The sequence below is a fragment of the Vigna angularis genome, chromosome 3 (assembly GCF_016808095.1).
Source record: "Vigna angularis cultivar LongXiaoDou No.4 chromosome 3, ASM1680809v1, whole genome shotgun sequence".
Lineage (NCBI taxonomy): Eukaryota > Viridiplantae > Streptophyta > Magnoliopsida > Fabales > Fabaceae > Vigna > Vigna angularis.
In genome coordinates, this window is record NC_068972.1 from 41,293,693 (window position 1) to 41,314,570 (window position 20,878).

Genomic DNA, 20,878 nt, shown 5'->3' on the forward strand with positions numbered 1-20,878 from the left:
AGCTTCCCTTACCGTAAAAAACTTCTACCGCTCTAGAAATCTCCGACCGTTGCTTCCACTGCAAGAAACTTCTAAAAAGCCTACAAATCACCGATTGGTGATTGGAGACAAACCATAAAACCTCAATTAAGCTAAAAATTGAAGAAGGGAAGTTCTTGACACATGCAAACATATTCTCTTCGCATGATCATGGATCGAAACCAAGAAAAAAAGTGAAAACTTACTTGCTCTAAACAACAAATTGATCGAGTAGATAGGTAATCCTTGTCACAAGGATCGCCTAAACACCTCTTGATTGTCAAATAGATGACTTAGGAGTAAGAAATTTTAAAGAGATGGTAGAGAGGTTAAGAGAATAGTGTTTTAGAGAGATAAATGGTGTTTTAGGTAATGAGACGAGTTTAAAAATTTCTATTTATATTGTTGACTTATTTTTTTAAAATAAAATACTCGATCTAATTATTTTAATACACATATTTACATTAAATACTCTATTTTCTATGTTCTTACATTACTAATAATATTTAAATAATTAACAAAGTTGTGTACTATATGTTACCTATATTTTTTTTTTTATTTTGAAAAAAGTGATTCACGTGTCAAGTGAGCATCACATTACATGATAATGTCATGTGTTAGTGTTATTGTTAAATGTTAAATGTCAAATGTCAAATGTCAAGTGTTAATGTCTTATATTCAATTTAATTTAAATTTTCGTTAATTTTATTCAATTTAGTCATAATTTTTTTAAAATTTAACAATTTTGTTCATTTTTAAATTGAGATGAAATTTAATCTTTTTATACTTTTACTTCTTAATATAAGCCTTATTTCTTACAAATATAATATAGTGATATTTTTTTAAAATTTTTCATTATTTTAAAATAAACTACAACCCTATTTTTTATATATAACAAAAATTAAACATAAATATAATAATTATATAGTTATAATATAGTTAAAGTTGGTTTAAAAATAATTAAAAAAATATTTATAACTTTGCCAGTTAATGGCCAACTTAATTTTTCGTGAATTTTTTTTTCTAATAATTTTTAGAAATTATTTATAACTTTGCGGACGAATATTACTGAATGATTCTATTAAATCTAACGAGACGAATATTACAAGAGGAAATAAATAAATAAATAAATAACTAAGCTTTACCAGGTCAAAAAGACTCTTTTAATAAGTTACTTTAATAAAATTTAAACTAAAAATTCTTTTAAAATATTATAAATTTTTAATAATAATAAATTCAAAATTATTAATGTTATATATTTTTTTAAAGGTCAAAATTCCTGATATAGGAGAAGAACCCGTGATTACTGTGTAAATATTTGTAATAAAGGGTTTGGTTTTTGCAATTGGTTTGGAAAATAGGTTTTGTTTGTGTAATATTTCGGAGAAAGAACGAGTTATAATTATTTGGCAATTTCTTTATTTTTTATTATTTTCTCAAGTTCTTACGTGTTGAGGTTTTTCTCCCATTTTATAAATAAATATATAAAAATATTCCGATGCTCTTGTTATTTTGCAACACGAAATTTTTTGCCCTCATTTTCTCGAGAAATGAATTTTTATTCATGACACTGAGATTCTCTTCTAACAATTTACTCTCACTTCAATTTTTTTTCCCTTCTCATTGTTTGTTTCCATTGATCTCCTTGCATCAGCGTCCTGGAGAACGCGTTGACCTTACTTAGACTTGTTCCTCCAATTCGAAGTTTTGATCTTTTTTCAGATTTCGAATTGGAACATGTTTTTCAGTCAAATGGGTCTCTTTCAAGTCTTCACATTGTTCTAAATATTTTCTGGGTTGAAATTTTGCTTTTGTTTGTGTTTGTGTGTGTGATTGGTGGTGGATATGGATTCCAAGGATGTTAATGGTTGCATCATGGATAAACACAAACCTGTGGTGGCTTCTTCTTTGCGGAGTGAAAAGGTTGAAGATCATGTCAACGGAGATGATGATAGTGATTCCAATTCTTTGTTGCCTCCTCGGAGAGGCGGTATGTCCAGAAACTCTGACAAGACTCGCCGGAGTGTGCAATGGAATGATAGGAATGGGAATAAACTTGCTGAGGTGTTGGAATATGAGCCTAGGTACCTCTTTTTTATCAATTCGGTAAATCTTAGCGAATTTAGTTTGGCTGTTTTGAATTCAAAAATTGTTATACTGTGTTAGATTTGTTTTCTTTTTTATTTCCAATTTTAAGATTTTGATGTTCTAATATTTATACCTGGAACATTTATTGCACACTAATTGACTGGTCCAGTTTTGTGTTGCTGTAAGAAGAGGAAAGAAGTTTTTGACATGTTTTTTTTTCTTCCAAATTTGGGGCATTTGGTTAGTTTTTGCTAAATCTTTGCTGTTTAGGGTGGTAATTACATGTCTGTAAATCTATTTAGTGGGTTGTTTGTGTTGTTAAATCTTTTACTCAAAATAAGCAGCTCCTCTGGAATGAGTTAATGAACTCTGTGAAAACTTTGGTGTCTGTCATCTTCGTGTTCATTACTCTTGATTTGATCTACGGAGGAGTTTATGATGATTATCACTTCATTAATTTCTTTGAAATTACCTATATTTTATTTTAGGAGTATTGGATCAGCAGAAGGTAATTAAACTTGGAAGTCTTTGTCAGAAGGACAAGTTGAGGTTGAAATGTGAAACTGATATATTTTATATTTATAATACTCAGGATATTTGTGTGGTGGTGATAATTAATGGTTGCTTGGTTTTGTTGTTTCGTTAGAGGTTCTTTGAACCGGTGCATTCCTCTAATTTAAACATTTTTGTTCCTCTTTTTCCTTCTCATTTCACTATTTTGATGTTGGACTTTTGGACCTTTTCTCAGTGCTGACATTTTCCAAGATATGAATTTGGAACTTGAGATTTTCTTGTTCTATCACCAAAAGTGAAAAGAATAAGTCAATTTCAACTTAACTAAGGGCTTTACCTTGTTTTATAGAAAACAATTTTTATTCTTGACTCTTGATTTTTACTGCTTTTTTTTGTTAAGAAAAGAAAAATCAATTTCAGCTTAATTCATGTGTTTTTGTTGTCTTGGGATCTTTAGAACTATTGGTTACTCTCATATAGGTTGCCATGTGTACAGTGTCATGACTTACATTTGACATCAGATCTTAGTTTGATTTAACCTAATAAATTTGAAATCCTCCTGCTTTCTACTGCTGAGTTTTCTTAGGACTTACTGTACGGCATTTTATTTTATGAGTATCTTTCTGATAATCTGTAGATGGTACTTTTAGCTGGTGTTTTCTTTGACATGTACCCAATAGGATTGGAATTTGGAGGGCACTTCAGTTGTTTCACTTGGTGTCACCCTCATTGACTAACTATTATTCATTAAAGTGAAGTATATTGTGTCCTCTCTTAAGGGTACCCTCTCCTATTGACTCACAAGTTTCTTATCTCATGACTGTACTCGAAAAATGTACCACATACTCCTTTGCTTCATAGCAGTTTAGCAAAGTGAAAAAGACTAAAGAACATTAAATTAATGTTTAAACTATGAAAGATTTGTTTTCTTAGACTTACAACTTTGTGTGCAGACGTGTAAAATACTAGCTAAGTGATGTTTGAGTTTTAATTAAGCCCACAGCTTTTAGAATTTACATGGAATTTGATATGCCATAGCCTGTCTTTTAAAATCACATTCCCGATCCCTACATGTTTTTGTTCTTACCTAAAGAAATACATGTGGGGCTTTCAACCTTATTCATCACCAGCATTAACGAGTGCAAAAAAATTTGTTGTTAACTGATCTTTGGAGGGATAAATCAATGTGTGCATAATCTTTCAAGGACCTAAACTCCAGTTTGCATTTTAATATTTGACAATCAGCATTTTAATTGTACTACAAGGAAACTGTCAATGTAAGTTGTTGGCACTAATTAGGTTAATTTACGAACCTTTTGTTCTAGATAGGAGGGGAAATGAAGGGCTAATAAGAGGAAGAAAAAGTAGTGAACATGCAGGCTACTTTTGGTGAGGAAGAGTGCATAAGGTGTTTTATTTTGAAAGTACAGGTTTATGAGTCGTGGGTGGAATTTAATTTTTCTCTCACTCATGGAGAAGTTGAAAAGGATTCTTAAGAATAGCCTATGCTGTGCTGAGGGGGGATTTATTGGTTACTGTATTTTGTTAGTGAGACTAAGGAGACACTATTAAGGGGAAAAAACTTATGTTCCTATTTATATAGGATAGGTTACAAACATGATAGCATCTGTTGACGAGGGTAAACTTATGGTGACACCTACAGAAAATATAAATTACAAGGATAAAGCTAATGACATATAGAACCCTTGGGGAAAAGTAGAAAGAATTAATATGAAATCATTAGTTTTAAGGATTTTTATTGATATATGTGAACAGAAATATATCATAGAAGCCATATTGCTTGAAGTGAGCAACTGTTCTCCATTTTAGAGAAAACTATACTTGTCTCATTTTGTGTGTTTTCTTGATCTTCTGAACTCATACAGATGTGTTGGAGTTGTTCCTATGCGGGTGGAGTTAAGGATGTTGTTAAACTGTACTAAAAAATTCTTTAAACTCCTGTTTAATTTCACCTAAAGAAAGGCAAAGGAGGAAAACAGTAACAAGAAAAGAAGTAAAGATGTTTCCATTTTGTCTGTCTATTTGGGATAAAGTTCAATGCATATGCAATACAACTACAATGTCAAAAAAAGTAACTGAGTGTGACAATCAGTCTTATGTGGATCATTTATTTAGATAATACAAGAATTATTTCCCATTTGGTCTCCCATTCTGTATGCAGTGATGCCAGTGATTCAGAAGATGAGGATTCGGATTCTTGCATCTGCACAATAATGTAGAAACCATCTTGATAATTGTCTCAAACTCTGCTGGATCATGGGGCATTACTGTGGCATGCCAGCCCTGACTCTGACCAAAACTTGACAACTCAGCAGGTTTGATCTGTGTTTTGAGGTGGGACCAACAGTCCAATAAACCTAGACAAGCAGCTTCTCATGTCTACCTAAGTGTATCCATTTCACCTTCACTGGGTTTTGACATGATTTCATATATGGACTTTGGGGTGAGTTCTCGGATGTAGATCAAGTACACATGATAGAAATGTGAGAGGTGATAGCTCTGCACTAAACTTTAATCACCGTTTTCTAGTTGAAGAGGAGGCACCTTTATTAAATATTTCCTTTTGTTTTTTTGTTCCCCAATGTATGGAATAAATTTTCATGATTTGGATATTCATTCTCAAATAATTATGCTGAAACAGTCCTTGTGTACTGCTTTCCCTTTGCTGTCGAAATTAGAATAAGCATTTATATTCAGTTCTATTTATGTGAATCTACTCTTACATGTGTTTGACTTGACAATAACTCTTATAGAAGTTGAGTTTTATCAATCAAAGTTATCTTGAAGAAGACCAAGTCTTTAAATTTTTGTAAAACTGAAAAATGAATTGATCCTTTGTTAGATTTACTTTCTTTTATTTTAGGTCCAACATGAATACAAACATAGACAAAACCTCACTCCAATTATGCATAACTATTGACAGCAAAACACAGGATAACAATTATACATATGAACACTAAGTCATTCCAACTGGCTCTTACCAACTTGTTGAAGGAATAAACAGAAGAATCAAACTTCATGCTCCTCTTCTATAATGGATGTCCACATACAGGGTGCCAATATTATATGGTAGTCAACCGTGTGATTCCTTTCCAACTAAAATTCCACCAATCGAGTCAATGAATTAATATTTTCTATATCTTTCATTCTCTTTCATGCCTGCATAGGTAACAATGAACTGTAGTCATAGAGCAGTAGGATTCATAGAAACGAGCCAGTTCGAAAAATTAGAATAAACTGCAATTTCTGGCAATAGAGGCTAAGAGTTGGAGTTATGTGCTTCTGAATCCGACGTGAAAGGTGAGAAATCGAAGCTTGTCTCTGAGGCTAAGGGCATGCCTTTCTTTGGCTCTGGTGGAACAATGACCTTCCTCCTTTGCATATTACCGGATGTAACTTTTGCTTTGATTGCTTTCCACTGAGTCTGGTTCTCTACAGGGCACATTACAGTAGACAGACACTTGCTTCTGTTTTGTCCACATAAGTATGATTTCAAGTAAGGTTCAGTGGGAGCTAGTGGCAATTGATTCTTTATTCCTTCTTCTGCCAACAAGGAATACAGCTTAATCAACTCTTTATGTCTTGTGTTCTGATCACATGCTTCAAACTCTTTATTCTCTTCACTACCATCTCCATCATCAAATTCATTGTTGTTGTTGTTGTCATTGTCAGCACACTATTAGATCTTCATATGTTATATCTTCCTCGATATCACAGTCTTCTATGTAATTGTAACATCTATAATTAGAAGGATATGTCATTGTCAAAGCTGCAGACCCTTCTGCTTCACTATAGGTGTTGCCACTTTTTTTCTCTAAAATTTGATATTCAATGAGGTTTAGCTGATATATCTTTAAATTCAAATTAAACCTAGATCTTCCTATTTTTGCCACTAGTATGATCATTACACTTTTCCCCACTTCTGTCAAAACTCAAAAACAATTAATTTACTGCCATACACACATTAAATATGTGAGAAAGAGAGGAAGATAAGTGCTAACTAGCCTGAAATCAGAAAATGCCACAATGGAATTCTGTGACATCATGATTCACAGTGAGAAGAGTTTAGAGTTACAGCTCATAATTTCCATATTTCTGCAGTACGAAAGAGAATCCCAATTGCTTAAATTCATAAGCAAACTGGAATATAGAGAAAAAATATGTCTCAATTTTAAATGTTTTTATCTATTAATTCTAATTGTTTAATTTAGATTTCAGGTATCTTAAATGTGTTTAGGTCTTGGTTTTTTGTGTGCCAATTAGATCTTTCAGGACTTAGTAGTTTTAATCCTTTAGATACATCATAAGTCTATATTAGGTGAGTAGCAAATTTTAATTAATGAAAAAAATCTAAAATTACACAATTACAACTTAATTGTTACACTTAACCTGGAGGACTAAAATGTCAATTAACTATATCCAAGAAATCCAATTGCAATTATTACACTTGAAATATTAAAGTCACACAGCAACATTGAGAGAAACAAAAGTACAATTAAAGGGCTTATTTATTGTATTTGAATATTGTATCTCACCTTTATTATATCTAAATATATATGACTAACTATTTTGTTGAAGTGTGAAATTATTTTATTTATAGTATAATATGTAAAATTGCATTATACTTTTTATATTTGTAATATATTATATTAAAATTCTTCAGTCGTTATCAAATAATTTGTGGTTGTTTGCCTCGGTTAGTGAACAATATTTTATATTACAATAACTTTATTCATTTTGGATTGGACATATATAATGTACAGATGTATCCATTTGACATTTGAAAAAAAAAAGGAATTATTATACTTATATTTCGTTTATGAAATGGAAAGATATTTTAATTAATATATGATTTTTAAATTAATATAATGATTTTGTAGCCATTATATTTTTTATGTCTATTTCTAATTAATAATTGATATTTATTTAATAAATAAATTTTGAAAATTTCAAAGAGTGAGCAACACGTGAAATTTTTTTGTCTCATTATATTGGGTAAGCTCGTTTATTATCCATATTATATTGAAGAACTTGTGAGTCATGTGTTGTGTTGTTAAAATCATGAGTTGCTTGAAGTTTTTGGTGTAAAGAAAAGAAGCTCATCCATTGTTTTCACCATTCTTCATTGGAAAAAGCTTCAGCTCAGTGTCAAGTTGGCCATTTGCATACTCAATGTTTGTAGTTTTATGTTTTTTCATTATTTTCTTACTTCTGAAATGCTTAAAGTAAACTTTTGATCAAAAAAATGTAATTTGGGTAAACATATCACCAGTTTATTTAGATATGACCTCCCCTTCATCTAAACATATTTTTAAAAAAATTATGGTTTTTTATATTTACCAATACTTGTGTTCTAAATGTTAAATTTAGAATTACTTATTAATTATTTGTGTATTGTTTAACTAGTGACCTCCCATTCATTTAAATATATTTTAAACAATTTTTTTTATATTTACTAGTAATTTTTTAAAATGTTAAATTTAGAATTACTTGGATACCATATGTTGAAAATAATTTGACATATTGCATGCCAAAATTATCATTATAATATGCATCAAATACATTCATTTTTATAATTTGACATACATTTATGTTATTTACTTATTGTTGAAATCTTGAAATCTTCATAAGTAATATAATATATTTTCTCTTGATGTATAAGATATTGTAAATCATTAACAAAATTGATTATGAGTTGTGTTTACTCTTCAAATTTTTATAAGGATTCATCGCATTTTTACTTTAGTGTTTACTCCAAGTTATTAACTCATCTTATCCATATGTTCCTTTGAAAGGTTTTTTATTTTGTTAAGTATATAACAACTTATAAATTCGTTTTTCATACTTTTTCAACAATGTGTCATACATTCATTCAACTTTGATCTATAACTAAGTATGTTATGAAATCATCAATTATGCATGTGTCTCTCACTTTTGTAATTAAAGATGAGACTCTATTTATTAAGAAAAACATCTTTCATAAGTTCGTTGGCACATACAAATTAAGTCTATTATCTTAAATTTGATAAAAAAAATTATAGCCTTTTACATTGATTTTTAAATATACAAAAATGAAAGTGGTTAGAAGAAATACACTACAATCTAGTATGTATTTGGATAATAGTATTAAATAATGAAAAGAGACACTCATTTGGTAGTAGAATTTTAAAATTTTTACGAACAATTATTTTGGTCACTAATTTTAATATGAATAAGATTAATAATAATATGAGTAAGATTAATAATAATAATAATAGAAAAAAGATTAATTTTAACATGAAAAATATAAGAATGATATTGAAGCTGAAGTTTAATGGTATATATGATAAAACATACTTCCGCAATGCGTTTTCCAGACTATAATTTGCACCATCAACACCTGAAGTCAACGTTTCTTGGCTAAAAACGTTCTGAATTATTGTAGTTGAGGTTAAGGAAACTAAGATTTTTGAGAAAGTTATATTTAAGTGTTTATATGGAAGACAATGGATAGTTTTATTGATTCAACTGCCCACATTTACATATTAGCGTGTTTAGATGAATAAGAATTAAACTTTAAACTAAAATTAATCTCACAAAATCGACTTATAAAATGAGATTTGTATCCATCGACTTGTAAAATGAGATTTATATTTATTTATATACTTTAAATTACTCTTATCTCTAGTGCACACTTCCAACACATTTACACATTGGTACCTACTTAGGTGAAGGAAAATAAGTTATCTTGAAGTGCATAGATAAAGAAAAAAAAATCCTTTATGATAATTAGTGAAACAAAACTTCATTTTTAAGACAACAAAAAATGTCATTCTAACATGTTAGATTCTTCGTATATAGTTGTCATTAGGATTTTAATAATGTTATGATTTTAAGACATTTTATTTATCTTAAGACTTATATGTTGTTGTAGTCCATATCTATGCTACAATATTTAGTTTGCATTGCTGGGTTCATAATTTTAATTATACGTTCGAAATAAGATTAATTCTATTGGTATCTATGATTGAAAAAGATAACAAAAATAATAGATTGATGCCCTTTAACAATAAAACACTCATGAAAATTCATTTTAATAATAGTAGTGAAAATATGTAGTACATGCGTTTGCTAAAGAAATAACATTATTATTATTATTATTATAATTATACAAATAAATATATATCATTTTTACAAGTTTATTATATATACTTTTTATTTATTTTTGTAAATAATTTCTTTCATTATAAATAATTATTTTAATTTCAAAAATGGTTAAATTAAAAGTAACGGTTAAGTGAAAAAACGATTAAAATAAAATAAAAGTCATTTAAATATTGTTAAGATAATTATTTTAATTTAAAAAAAAAAACTTAAAAGATAAAATTTTATATATATATATATATATATATATATATATATATATATATATATATATATATATTACTACTTTTAAAATAAAACGTTAAAATGTTAATATTTTATTAGTGTGTATAATTGTGTTACCTTTTGTTTGAAGTTTGATATCTTGACACTTTTTAAATAAAAAATAGCCATACCACAATCTCAAAATACCAATATTTTAGTTAATATTTTTAAAATTTAAAATACTAATATATGTTATTAAAACACTTGAAGGTAGGTATAATTTTAGGAAAGAGCAATGTTAGGATGAGATAGTTTTACATTTATTTAATATATATTACAAAAGTAAAAGAATATTTTTTTGTGTTTTTAAAAAGAAAAAGAGAGAATGAAATGAGAAATGATAATATCAAATTAATCTTAATGTAAAAGTTTTATTTGTATTATTTTTATTTAGGAAAAAAGTTTAGTTTTTCTTCTTATATGCGAGTGAAAAGATAATTCAAATATTTTTTACAATAAATATCACTATTTTATTGGTTTATATATTTAAAATGGATGAATCAAAACATGAAAAATTGTTAAAACAACATTTTTTAAATAAATAAATAAATATATATATATATATATATGAATCAAAAGTCTCAACAAACTAACTACCTCTGTCTAAACAAATACGAGAAGGTGATGACTCATGACAACACATACAGACAGAAACACAAGAAAAAAATGGGTAAAAAACTACCCTGTAATTTAGCACTTGCATGTCGCAACAAAGCATTGCAGTGCAAAAACAAAATGCTTCCGACAAAAATGCACGAGTCTTCTTCTATTTTGGCTAAGACACCACATTTCGTTTGTTTCTCCTATTCTTCGCAGATGACAACGTGGGCAAAGCAAAATCACTCATCTCTTTCACTCTCTCTCTCTCTCTCTCTCATGCACCATCCATGCAAAAAAGTGTTGTCATTTTGGTAACGTAAACGAACACCATAGCCTTAATATTCTTCCTATATCTCTTTCTTATCCCCCCATTTAAGACAAACAAAACCGCTTCCTTCTCTCTGTCCATTTTCTTTAGATCATTTAGTCATTATTTTGGTCGCCGCCACCATTCACCGCTAGGTCTGTGACCAATCACCCATCTTCTCCTATGGGCCTGCAAAGCCGCCGGGATTCATATTCAGGCCCCTTGCTTTCTACGGCACAGCATCGGAAAGATTACAGTTACAGCTGCTGTCACCGATGTCACCATAGTAATCCTGACCAGCGTGCTTTCGAGTATGCTGGTAAAGACGAGACTAATGATTTGATCATGCCTTTCCAGAAACTCGAAAGATTGAATCAGGATGACATAAGGGAATGTGCTTATGAAATTTTTTTCACCGCCTGCCGATCCTCGCCGGGATTTGGGAGCCGGCAAGTGCACTCGTTCTACTTGAATAACCAGGAGAACGAGGTGAAGTCACCCAATGTGGTGATGTCGCCAACAAGCAAGGTAAAGCGGGCCCTAGGACTGAAGATGTTGAAAAGGTCACCTTCAAGGAGAATGGTGTCTGGTGGCAGCGGCGGGCCATCTTCGCCGATAGCTGGAGGCAGCCCTTTTCATAACAACACGCCACCGAGGCCACGGCGGCCCATGACTTCTGCGGAGATCATGAGACAGCAGATGAGAGTGAGTGAGCACAACGATAATCGACTAAGGAAAACCATCACAAGGACCCTTGTTGGCCAAGTATGTAGTAAGCACATCATGCATGGTTGCATGCGTGCACGTAACATCTTGCTAATTTAGTAATCATTAATATTGCTTCCAAATTGTTTTGAATTTAGTAATCATTAATATTTGCTCAGAAATTCGTTTTGGTTCTGATTTTTTGTTTTCTGTTGAAATTATGTGATGATTTTGATCCAACCTCATTACTATGATTACCTTTTGATTCAACCTTATTATTATGATGTCTGTGGTTCTTCTAATTGTATAACCATGTAATATACATGGTTTAAAACATCTCAATATGAGGGTATTTTTACATTTCATGTATTAATTACACGTGCAATTTTGTTAGAAAAGGAAAAGGTTATATGAATATTTATATCTATCTCTCTCTCTATATATGTATGTGTTTGTGTGGGCGTGTAACAACCGAAGACATTATCCAGAATGGAAAAGTTCATATAAAATAATTAACTAGATTTGTGAAACCGAAATTTCTAAAGTAAAACAAAGAAAAAAGGAAAAAGATTACATGTCTACCTAGCTACAATATTGGTTATGTTGCGTGATTCCATTTCTTTGCATTGAATTGATAACAATTACCAATAATTTGAAACCAAACAGAATAAGTAAAAGTTACTTCTAGTTTCAAACTTGCCCTCATGTGTTTTATCTGCTGGAAAGTTTTCATTCAGAAACCTGAGGTCTGGTAAGGAACATAATCAAGACATAGCTTATGATAATGAATAGAATATGAAAACAATAATATATATATATAACTTTTGATACATTGAACTTTTTTGTTGGATAGAGTATTACTACTATACCCATTAACATATAGAGCCCTTGTTGGTCTAACTTTTTCAAAATGCTGCAACATTGCAGGCAGGAAGAAGAGCAGAAACTATCATCCTCCCCTTAGAACTTCTGAGGCACTTAAAACCCTCTGAATTTAGTGATTCCATTGAGTATCACATTTGGCAAAAAAGGCAACTCAGAGTCCTTGAAGCCGGGCTTCTCACACACCCTTCAATCCCTATAGAAAAAGCCACCACTTTTGCCATGCGACTTAGGGACATCATTCGCAGTGGTGAGTCCAGACCTATAGACACTGGCAAAAACTCTGACACTCTGAGAACCCTTTCCAACTCAGTAGTTTCATTGGCATGGAGAAGCTCCAATGGTACCCCGACTGATATTTGCCACTGGGCTGATGGATTCCCTTTGAACGTTCACTTGTACACTTCTCTTCTTCAAGCCATTTTTGACAATAGGGATGACACATTAGTCCTTGATGAGGTTGATGAGCTCCTTGAACTGATAAAGAAGACATGGTCCATCCTGGGGATCACTAGGCCTATTCACAATGTGTGCTTCACTTGGGTGTTGTTTCAACAGTATGTGGTAACTGGGCAGATAGAACCTGATCTTCTTTGTGCCACTAATGCCATGTTGTCTGAGGTGGCCATTGATGCTAAGAGGGAAAAGGAATCACTCTATGTAAAGTTATTGACATCAGTGCTGAGTACAATCCTGGGTTGGGCTGAGAAGAGACTGGTTAATTATCATGAGTATTTTCAGAGAGGAAATATTGGCCAAATTGAAAACATTCTTCCTGTAGTGCTGTCAGTCTCACAGATTCTAGGAGAAGATCTCTCAATATTTGATGATGGTGAAGGGGGAAAGAAGGGTGATATAACCATAGTGGACTCATCTGGGGATAGGGTTGACTATTACATTAGATCTACCATAAAACATGCATTTGAAAAGGTTTGTTTCTAAACTTCTCATTACACCTTGGTATGTTATATTATTATAGTGCGTGTGTCTGTACATATAGTTCTTTTTATGAATGCAGGTAATTGACGCAGTGAATGCCAAGGCTATTGAATTGGAAATAAAGGGAGATTTCAGGGAAATTCTTCTTCATCTAGCTCAGGAGACAGAGGAATTGGCAATAAAGGAAAGAGTGAATTTTACTCCAATGCTACAGAAATGGCACCCAGCAGCTGGAGCAGTGGCAGCAATGATGTTGCACAGCTGCTACGGGCATGTGCTGAGGCAATATTTAGGTGAGGTGACCTCGCTGACTCGTGAGACCGTGGAGGTGTTGCAAAGGGCTGAAAAGGTAGAAAAGGTTTTGCTCCAAATGGTGGTTGACGAATGTGGTGAGGATAATGCTAAAACAGTCATGAGAGAGATGGCTCCGTATGAAGTTGATTCAATCATAATGAACCTCTTAAGAAAATGGATAAATGAATCATTGAGCAGTGGAAAAGACTGTTTGCAAAGAGCAAAAGAAACCGAAGTAAGTTTTGGGTCAATGCTCTTCTTATTCAAAGATTAAAAGGAAGGACACAATTAAGAATATTTGCTTAGATAAAAGATTTGTTAATTATAATAAAGCTGAGAATGAATTGTTAATTTCCTTTCCCTTTCGCTGCAGACATGGAATCCAAAGTCCAAATCAGAGCCATATGCACCATCAGTCGCAGAACTGGTTAACTGTGCCAAGACAGTTGTAGAACAATTCTTTAAAATTCCAATGGGAATAACTGAAGATATAGTTCAAGAACTTGCAGATGGATTGGAAAGCCTCTTCCAGGACTACGTGATCTTTGTTGCAGCATGTGGTGAGTACTATGCTAGTGCATAAACAATATAAGTCACTCTATTTTGAGAATAAATAATACACATAAAAACTATTAAACCGGAGATTTCCATTTCATTTGGTGCAACTGGGATTGTATGTTTGAACATGGAAGTAAATAGTTCTTGCAAGACTGCAGTACTTATCACTTGTAGGCATAACCAAGCAAAAGATTTTAGATAACACTAGCACAAACGTCAGGAGTAACTTTAATATAAATTTAATGCATATTTAGATTTTGATCAATAATCACTACTACATTGATGCAAGAATTGAGATTTACCAATGCAAAATGGTGAGAAATCTATTGTCTCAGGTACAAAGCAGAGTTATATTCCTTCACTTCCCCCTTTGACAAGATGCAACAGAGACTCAAAGTTCATCAAGTTGTTGAAGAAAGCTACCCCTTGTGGTGCCAATTATTCAGAGACAGATCACATAAGTGAAGGTCATCATCCAAGGCCATCAACTAGCCGTGGCACACAACGCCTCTATGTTCGTCTCAATACCTTACACTACCTCCTCTCTCACATCAACACCATTGAGAAATCACTCTCTCAGACCCCTGGGGTAATCCCTTCACCAAACCGCAAACGCAGTGGTCCCTATTTTGAAATAACCAATTCCTCCATCCCAGCAGCATGTCAACATGTCTCAGAAGTTGCAGCATACCGCCTCATATTCCTAGACTCCAATTCAGCCTTCTATGGCGGCCTCTATCTGGGTGATGTTGCCAATGCGCGCATTCAACCAGCATTGCGGATTCTCAAGCAAAACATCACATTGATGACAACACTTGTCACAGATAGAGCTCAAGCACTTGCAATGAGAGAATTGATGAAGGCCTCCTTTGATGCATTCCTCATGGTTTTGCTTGCAGGTGGAAGCTCAAGGGTGTTTAACAGGTCTGATAGTGTGATGATCCAAGAGGACTTTGAGAGCTTGAACCGGGTTTTCTGCAGTTGTGGAGAGGGACTGATAGCAGAAAATTTGGTGGAGAGAGAGGCTGCAGCTGTGCAGGGTGTCATTGCATTGATGGGGCAAAACACCGAACAGCTGATGGACGATTTCAGCATTGCCACATGTGAAACAAGTGGGATTGGAGTCATGGGAACTGGGCAAAAATTGCCTATGCCACCAACCACAGGAAGGTGGAATAGGTCAGATCCAAACACAATATTGAGGGTGTTGTGTCATAGAAATGACAGATCTGCAAATCTTTTCTTGAAGAGGACATTCCAGTTAGCAAAGAGAAGGTGAAGCCAAACTGATGTATCTCTCTAGCTGGAATTTAAGCACAGAGATACCATTGGCAATGATGCATCTCTTGCTCTACAATTCTTGCACTGTGACAAGAAAGAAGAGCAAGGTTGCATATTTGGAAGAGCAATGCTTTGTTTTCATCATTAGGCATTGAAACATACAAGAGACTAATGCAGAATATTTGCTGAATTGTATATCAAGTACAACAAAATATTCTTTAATTGTTTTTTTGGGAGATAAAGAGAGAAGAAAAAAAAAATGGCAGTTTCTTAGCTTAGTTTTTTGATGTTGCATATATTAAGTAGGCCTACACATACTGCTCTCAGAATTTGTGTTTGTAATTAATCAATTAGCTGAAAGGAAAATGTATTTTCTTTTCTAACTTTAGTGTTAATTAAAAGGCCTTCTTTCAAAAACAACACTAATAAGAATGTTGTTCTACAAGTTAATAATAAAGTTTTTCTTATAACCAACAAAATTTGACATTATTAATGAAACTCATAGTGCATTAGTTTGATTTATGTAAGTAAAACTTCACTGAATCATGTTAAACAATTTTTACCTATGCATGTTTATTCTTTTCTACTTTCTATATGTGTAGGTATGTATGATCATCTTCTCAATAAATACTTTTGGAAAAGAAATAAAAAATAATAGTTTTCCTATCACTTTACATAAGTTAAAAACCAAATTGTGGAGAAGCTAATATGAAATAACTTCTACTGTTATGTTTAAACAAATTTATCAATGAGCATTGCTAGAAAAGAAAAAGAAAAAAATGATTTTTTATAAATTAAAATTAGTTTTTAAATAAATTAATTTGTAACCGTTTGTTTACATAACTTTTCTAAATTTTTACTTTAATTTCTTGGTGATAAAGATTTTTGAAGATTGGTATTGATAGTTAGACTTTGACAATGTAACATGAAATTATTATGAATGTTGTTTTGCGTTTTTTTTTTTATGTAAGATTCATTTCATTGCCTTTGATGCAATATTTATTGGTAATTGATTATATAGAGAAATAATCAATTAAATTGCTCTTTTTCTTTTGTTTTAAATTCAATCACGAGCGCTATAATAATTAAATTTAAATGTAATTGATTAGATTGTTTTTATATAAAAGCTCTGCAGTGTATTTTGAAGCTAAGAAGTTAAAAACTTTTTAAATATTTTTTTTGTAGTTGAGATTATATAAAGTGTTGTTCTTCTAAAATTGTTAAAAAGAGCTTTTACTTGAAGGCACGTATTGAGATCCTTCCATAGTTTTTTCTCTGGTTTTTATTTGAATGAAATATTAGGTACCACCAAATAAAAAATTAAATATTAAATAATACTTAATAATTAAAAATATTAATATTAATGAGGTTTTTACCTATCAAAGTGTTTGGTTAAAATTTGTTAAGATTACTTTTAACATTAAAAAAAACATTTGAATTATCGATGAAATTCTAATAACAAAAATAAATTTGTTGATAAATTTAAATGATTGTCATATTTTTAAATTTTAATTATTTATAAATTTATTTTTATCGATAAAATTCATTTGTAAGTAATGCAAATTTTAATTATTAACATATTTTTTCATTAGTAAAATTTATTTATAATTATTCACCTTAAAATTTGTAAGTAAAATTTATTGACATATTTTAATTATTGATAAAAAATTTTATTGATAAAATTTGTTAATAATTTAAATTTTTTATAATCAACGAATTTATTTGTCGTTAAATCCGTTAATAAAAGAACGACAAATTTTCTACCAAATTGTTATCTTTTCAACTTGGCATCATTTTCTTCTCTCTTAACAAAAATTTAAAACTTTAAGGCTTCTTTTTCACCCTCACAAGATACCACAATGGAGTAGCATCCCACAACTAGCAAGAGTTCCCTTCATATGCCTTCACATGTAAGAAACATCTATATAACTCTCATTTCGCAACGCAAGGCTCTCCAACAAACCTTAAATCCTTGTGCAACCACCTTCTTCCATCGACATCGGTGTGGCGCAACCAAACAAGGTCATCGGCACTGCTCACACTCATCTTGTGTGAGAAACCTTTCTTTCCTCATATCCATGGAAGGCGTGATAGAGTAGTGGATCTTTGTGTTATTGTAATGGAGAGTTTAGAAAATTGGATTTTAATGCAGTAATGAACCTTTGTATTGTGGTAATAGTGGTTTGCAAGAGTAAAGAAGAAGAAACTTTGGGGTTTTAATTTGAAGAAATGGATTTTGCCAACGAAATTTTCTGTTAATAATTATTGGCGGATTTTATTAACGGATTTTTTTTGTACATAATTACTAATAGAATTCATATTTTGTCGGTTAAATTTATTAATAAAATTTAAGTATTACTTATGAATTTTGGTTGCTGGTAATAAGAATTTTTCTTCTACTATGATAAAGTTTTCCTTTATTAACATCAATTAAGATTTTTTCTTCATTGATGATTAATAACAATTATTATTGTGTTAGTGGTTGGGGTTTTATTTGTTGTCTTTCTTTTACCACTAAAATACTATCTCACTTAGTATAAAATAACTCTTAGCGGAAAATTTCTCCAATCAAAGATTAAAAAAAATTCATAAAAAATCATTGAAAAAGAATAACATTGTTGTCACTATAAAAAATCATGTAAATTGTGGTAATTATCTTTGTAAATTAAGATAATTTTAATCGTCATTATTTGCGTTTGAAATGGTTTCGAAAACCGCTATAATTCGTGCCGCCACAAAATATAATGTGGTTGTTTCAAGTAAATTGTTGCAACAATTGTCATTTATTACATTGTATAAAATGACATTTTCTGAATGTAAATTACAGTAGATAAAACCGTCATAATATTTTTGTTACAAAATAAATGTAGTATATATATAGTGGTAGTTTGAACTACCATTATTTGAACTACCATTATTTGAATTATAATATGATGTTTTTAATTGTCATAATTCAAATATTATATAATTTGTAATCTACATTTCTAATTTATAATATTTGTGCATTTATAATTTCTTAATTAATTTCATAATTGAATAGAATCAATTTTTTATAATGACAAGTGAAAAATATCCTGATCTTCCACCTACCAAATGAAACCAACACACAAATCACAACGAAAACAAATAAAGGTTTCAGCTAAATCTCTTAAACAAAACTCACAACAAAACACAAAAAATATGGAGTTGTTGTCTGTCAAGAGAAATACAATAGTTAACATAATTGTTTTCGATTATTAAGTATTTAAACAAAAACCATAACCTTAAATTAGAGTTTGATCAATTAAACTTTCCTTGAAGTAGTAAATAACACCAAATGGGAACTATCAAAATGTGAGAGCGAACCTTAGAGAGTGGGTCTCGAAAAGAACAATAATTTTTTTTATCACTGAGTGAGTGTTTGGAAATGTACTAAGTGAATGTTTTAAGTCAACAAAATGTGAGCCTATATGATTTGGAATGAACCAAATGTGAGTTTAAAAGGCTTTGGAAACATAAAAGAAGCACGAAGAAAGTGTGCGAAGAAAGGGATTGGAAGATGAGAGGTAGCGCGGAGAAAATGAGAGGTCGAAATACAAAGCATAAAACACATGTAAACATACATAGTAAACTCTTTAAAAATACAAAAGATAGATTATAAAAATATGAAGAATAGACTCGATAAAAATAGAAATCAATGTACGAACAAATTCATCTAATGTGTATTGTTGGACTCATCTAATCAATATATTGACTGACTCTTTTAATATATGTTGCTAAGACTCATCTAATCAATATATGCACATTTTCTTCTAATGTGTATTGTTATATTCATCTAATTATTATATAGACAAACTTATCTAATTAGATAATAGACATAGTCGTCTAATGTGTATTAATATATGTGTATGAACAAACACGTTTAATTTATATTGTTAGATTCGTCTAATCAGTGTATAAACATACTTATTTAACTAGTGTATAGAAATATTTGTCTAATGCGTATTGCTATACTCTTCTAATTAATGCACTAACATATTTGTCTAATATGTATTGGTAGACTCATAATTATTAATATGTGGACACTCATATACTATGTATTACTAGACTCGTATAATCAATGTTTGTTCAAACTCATCTAACATGTATTGCAATACTCATCTAATCGGTGAGTAAACAAATTTGTGTAATGTGTATTTATAGACTCCTATAATTAGTGTATGAATAAACTTATTTAATATATATTGTTAGATTCATCTAATTAATGTATAGATAGACTCGTCTAGTATTTATTATTATCAGACTTGTTTAATCAATATGTGGATAAGATAGAAAAAGACAAAAATATATATAAATAAAAGACAAAATTTAAAAAAAAAATATTTTTAAAATTTACAAAATAGACAAGATTTTCCGTTTGTCTTGCATAAAAATGTTTCATCAAATTAAAATAAATTGAATTGGTACAACAAAAATTATTGGAACATAATCTTTATTTCTTTCTTATCAATTATTACAATTCGTGTCTTGTTAAGAGTGTGGAAATGAAATTAAGACAAAAAGTATAAAATATTGATGAAATATTTAATTTTAACTTTTTTTTTATTTTGATGTTTATATATTATCATTTTATTTATTTATTAAGTTTATTTTTTTAAAAAAAGATGAATACATTGTAATAAAATAAACACAATATAATTAAACATGTAAGGCTATTTAAACTTTGTAAAAAATTTCTTAAACACAATCTTTTACCCACTTTCAAATTTCTAGAATAGAAAGATTCCTCGGTAAAACATAAATAATTAAAAAATCATTACATACATAAATCAATAGTAATAAGAAAATACAAAATAAAAAAACCAAATTAGTAATAAGAATAAGATAATAATAATAAGAATATAATAATAATAAAAAAAACAAAATAAAGACAACAAAAAATAGTTATGTCTCTATATTACTCCGGTGTGTACTCCTAATTGGGATCCGATGTCATTTTTGATTCTCTTACTTCTTGAAAAAAAAATTATTATCTTATACTTCATTTATTCGATTTTTGTATATGTTTATGAAGTTATTTTTATTGGTAAAATGCATTTGTAAGTAATGCAAATTTTAATTATGAACAAAATTTTTCATCGGTAAAATTTATCTATAATTATCTATTTCAAAATTTGTCAGTAAAATTTATCGTTAATGACATATTTTATTTATTGACAAATTTTTTTGATAATTTAAAATTTATATAATTAACAAATTTATTTGTTGTTAAATCCGTCGATAAAA

General features: G+C 30.3%; 2 protein-coding genes across 2 annotated transcripts; both read left to right on the forward strand.

The window, feature by feature from the left end:
- The first annotated feature begins 1,520 nt into the window (after positions 1–1,520).
- Positions 1,521–5,340, forward strand: LOC108324060 (uncharacterized). The gene is made up of 2 exons (XM_017556858.2): positions 1,521–2,102; positions 4,802–5,340. The coding sequence occupies exons 1-2, from the start codon at positions 1,864–1,866 to the stop codon at positions 4,857–4,859; spliced, it is 297 nt and encodes a 98-aa protein (XP_017412347.1). The 5' UTR covers positions 1,521–1,863; the 3' UTR covers positions 4,860–5,340.
- Positions 5,341–10,925: 5,585 nt separating this feature from the next.
- LOC108324326 (protein unc-13 homolog) lies at positions 10,926–15,891 on the forward strand. The gene is made up of 5 exons (XM_017557257.2): positions 10,926–11,719; positions 12,587–13,471; positions 13,560–14,009; positions 14,148–14,334; positions 14,668–15,891. The coding sequence occupies exons 1-5, from the start codon at positions 11,138–11,140 to the stop codon at positions 15,609–15,611; spliced, it is 3,048 nt and encodes a 1,015-aa protein (XP_017412746.2). The 5' UTR covers positions 10,926–11,137; the 3' UTR covers positions 15,612–15,891.
- The last annotated feature ends 4,987 nt before the right edge of the window (positions 15,892–20,878 follow it).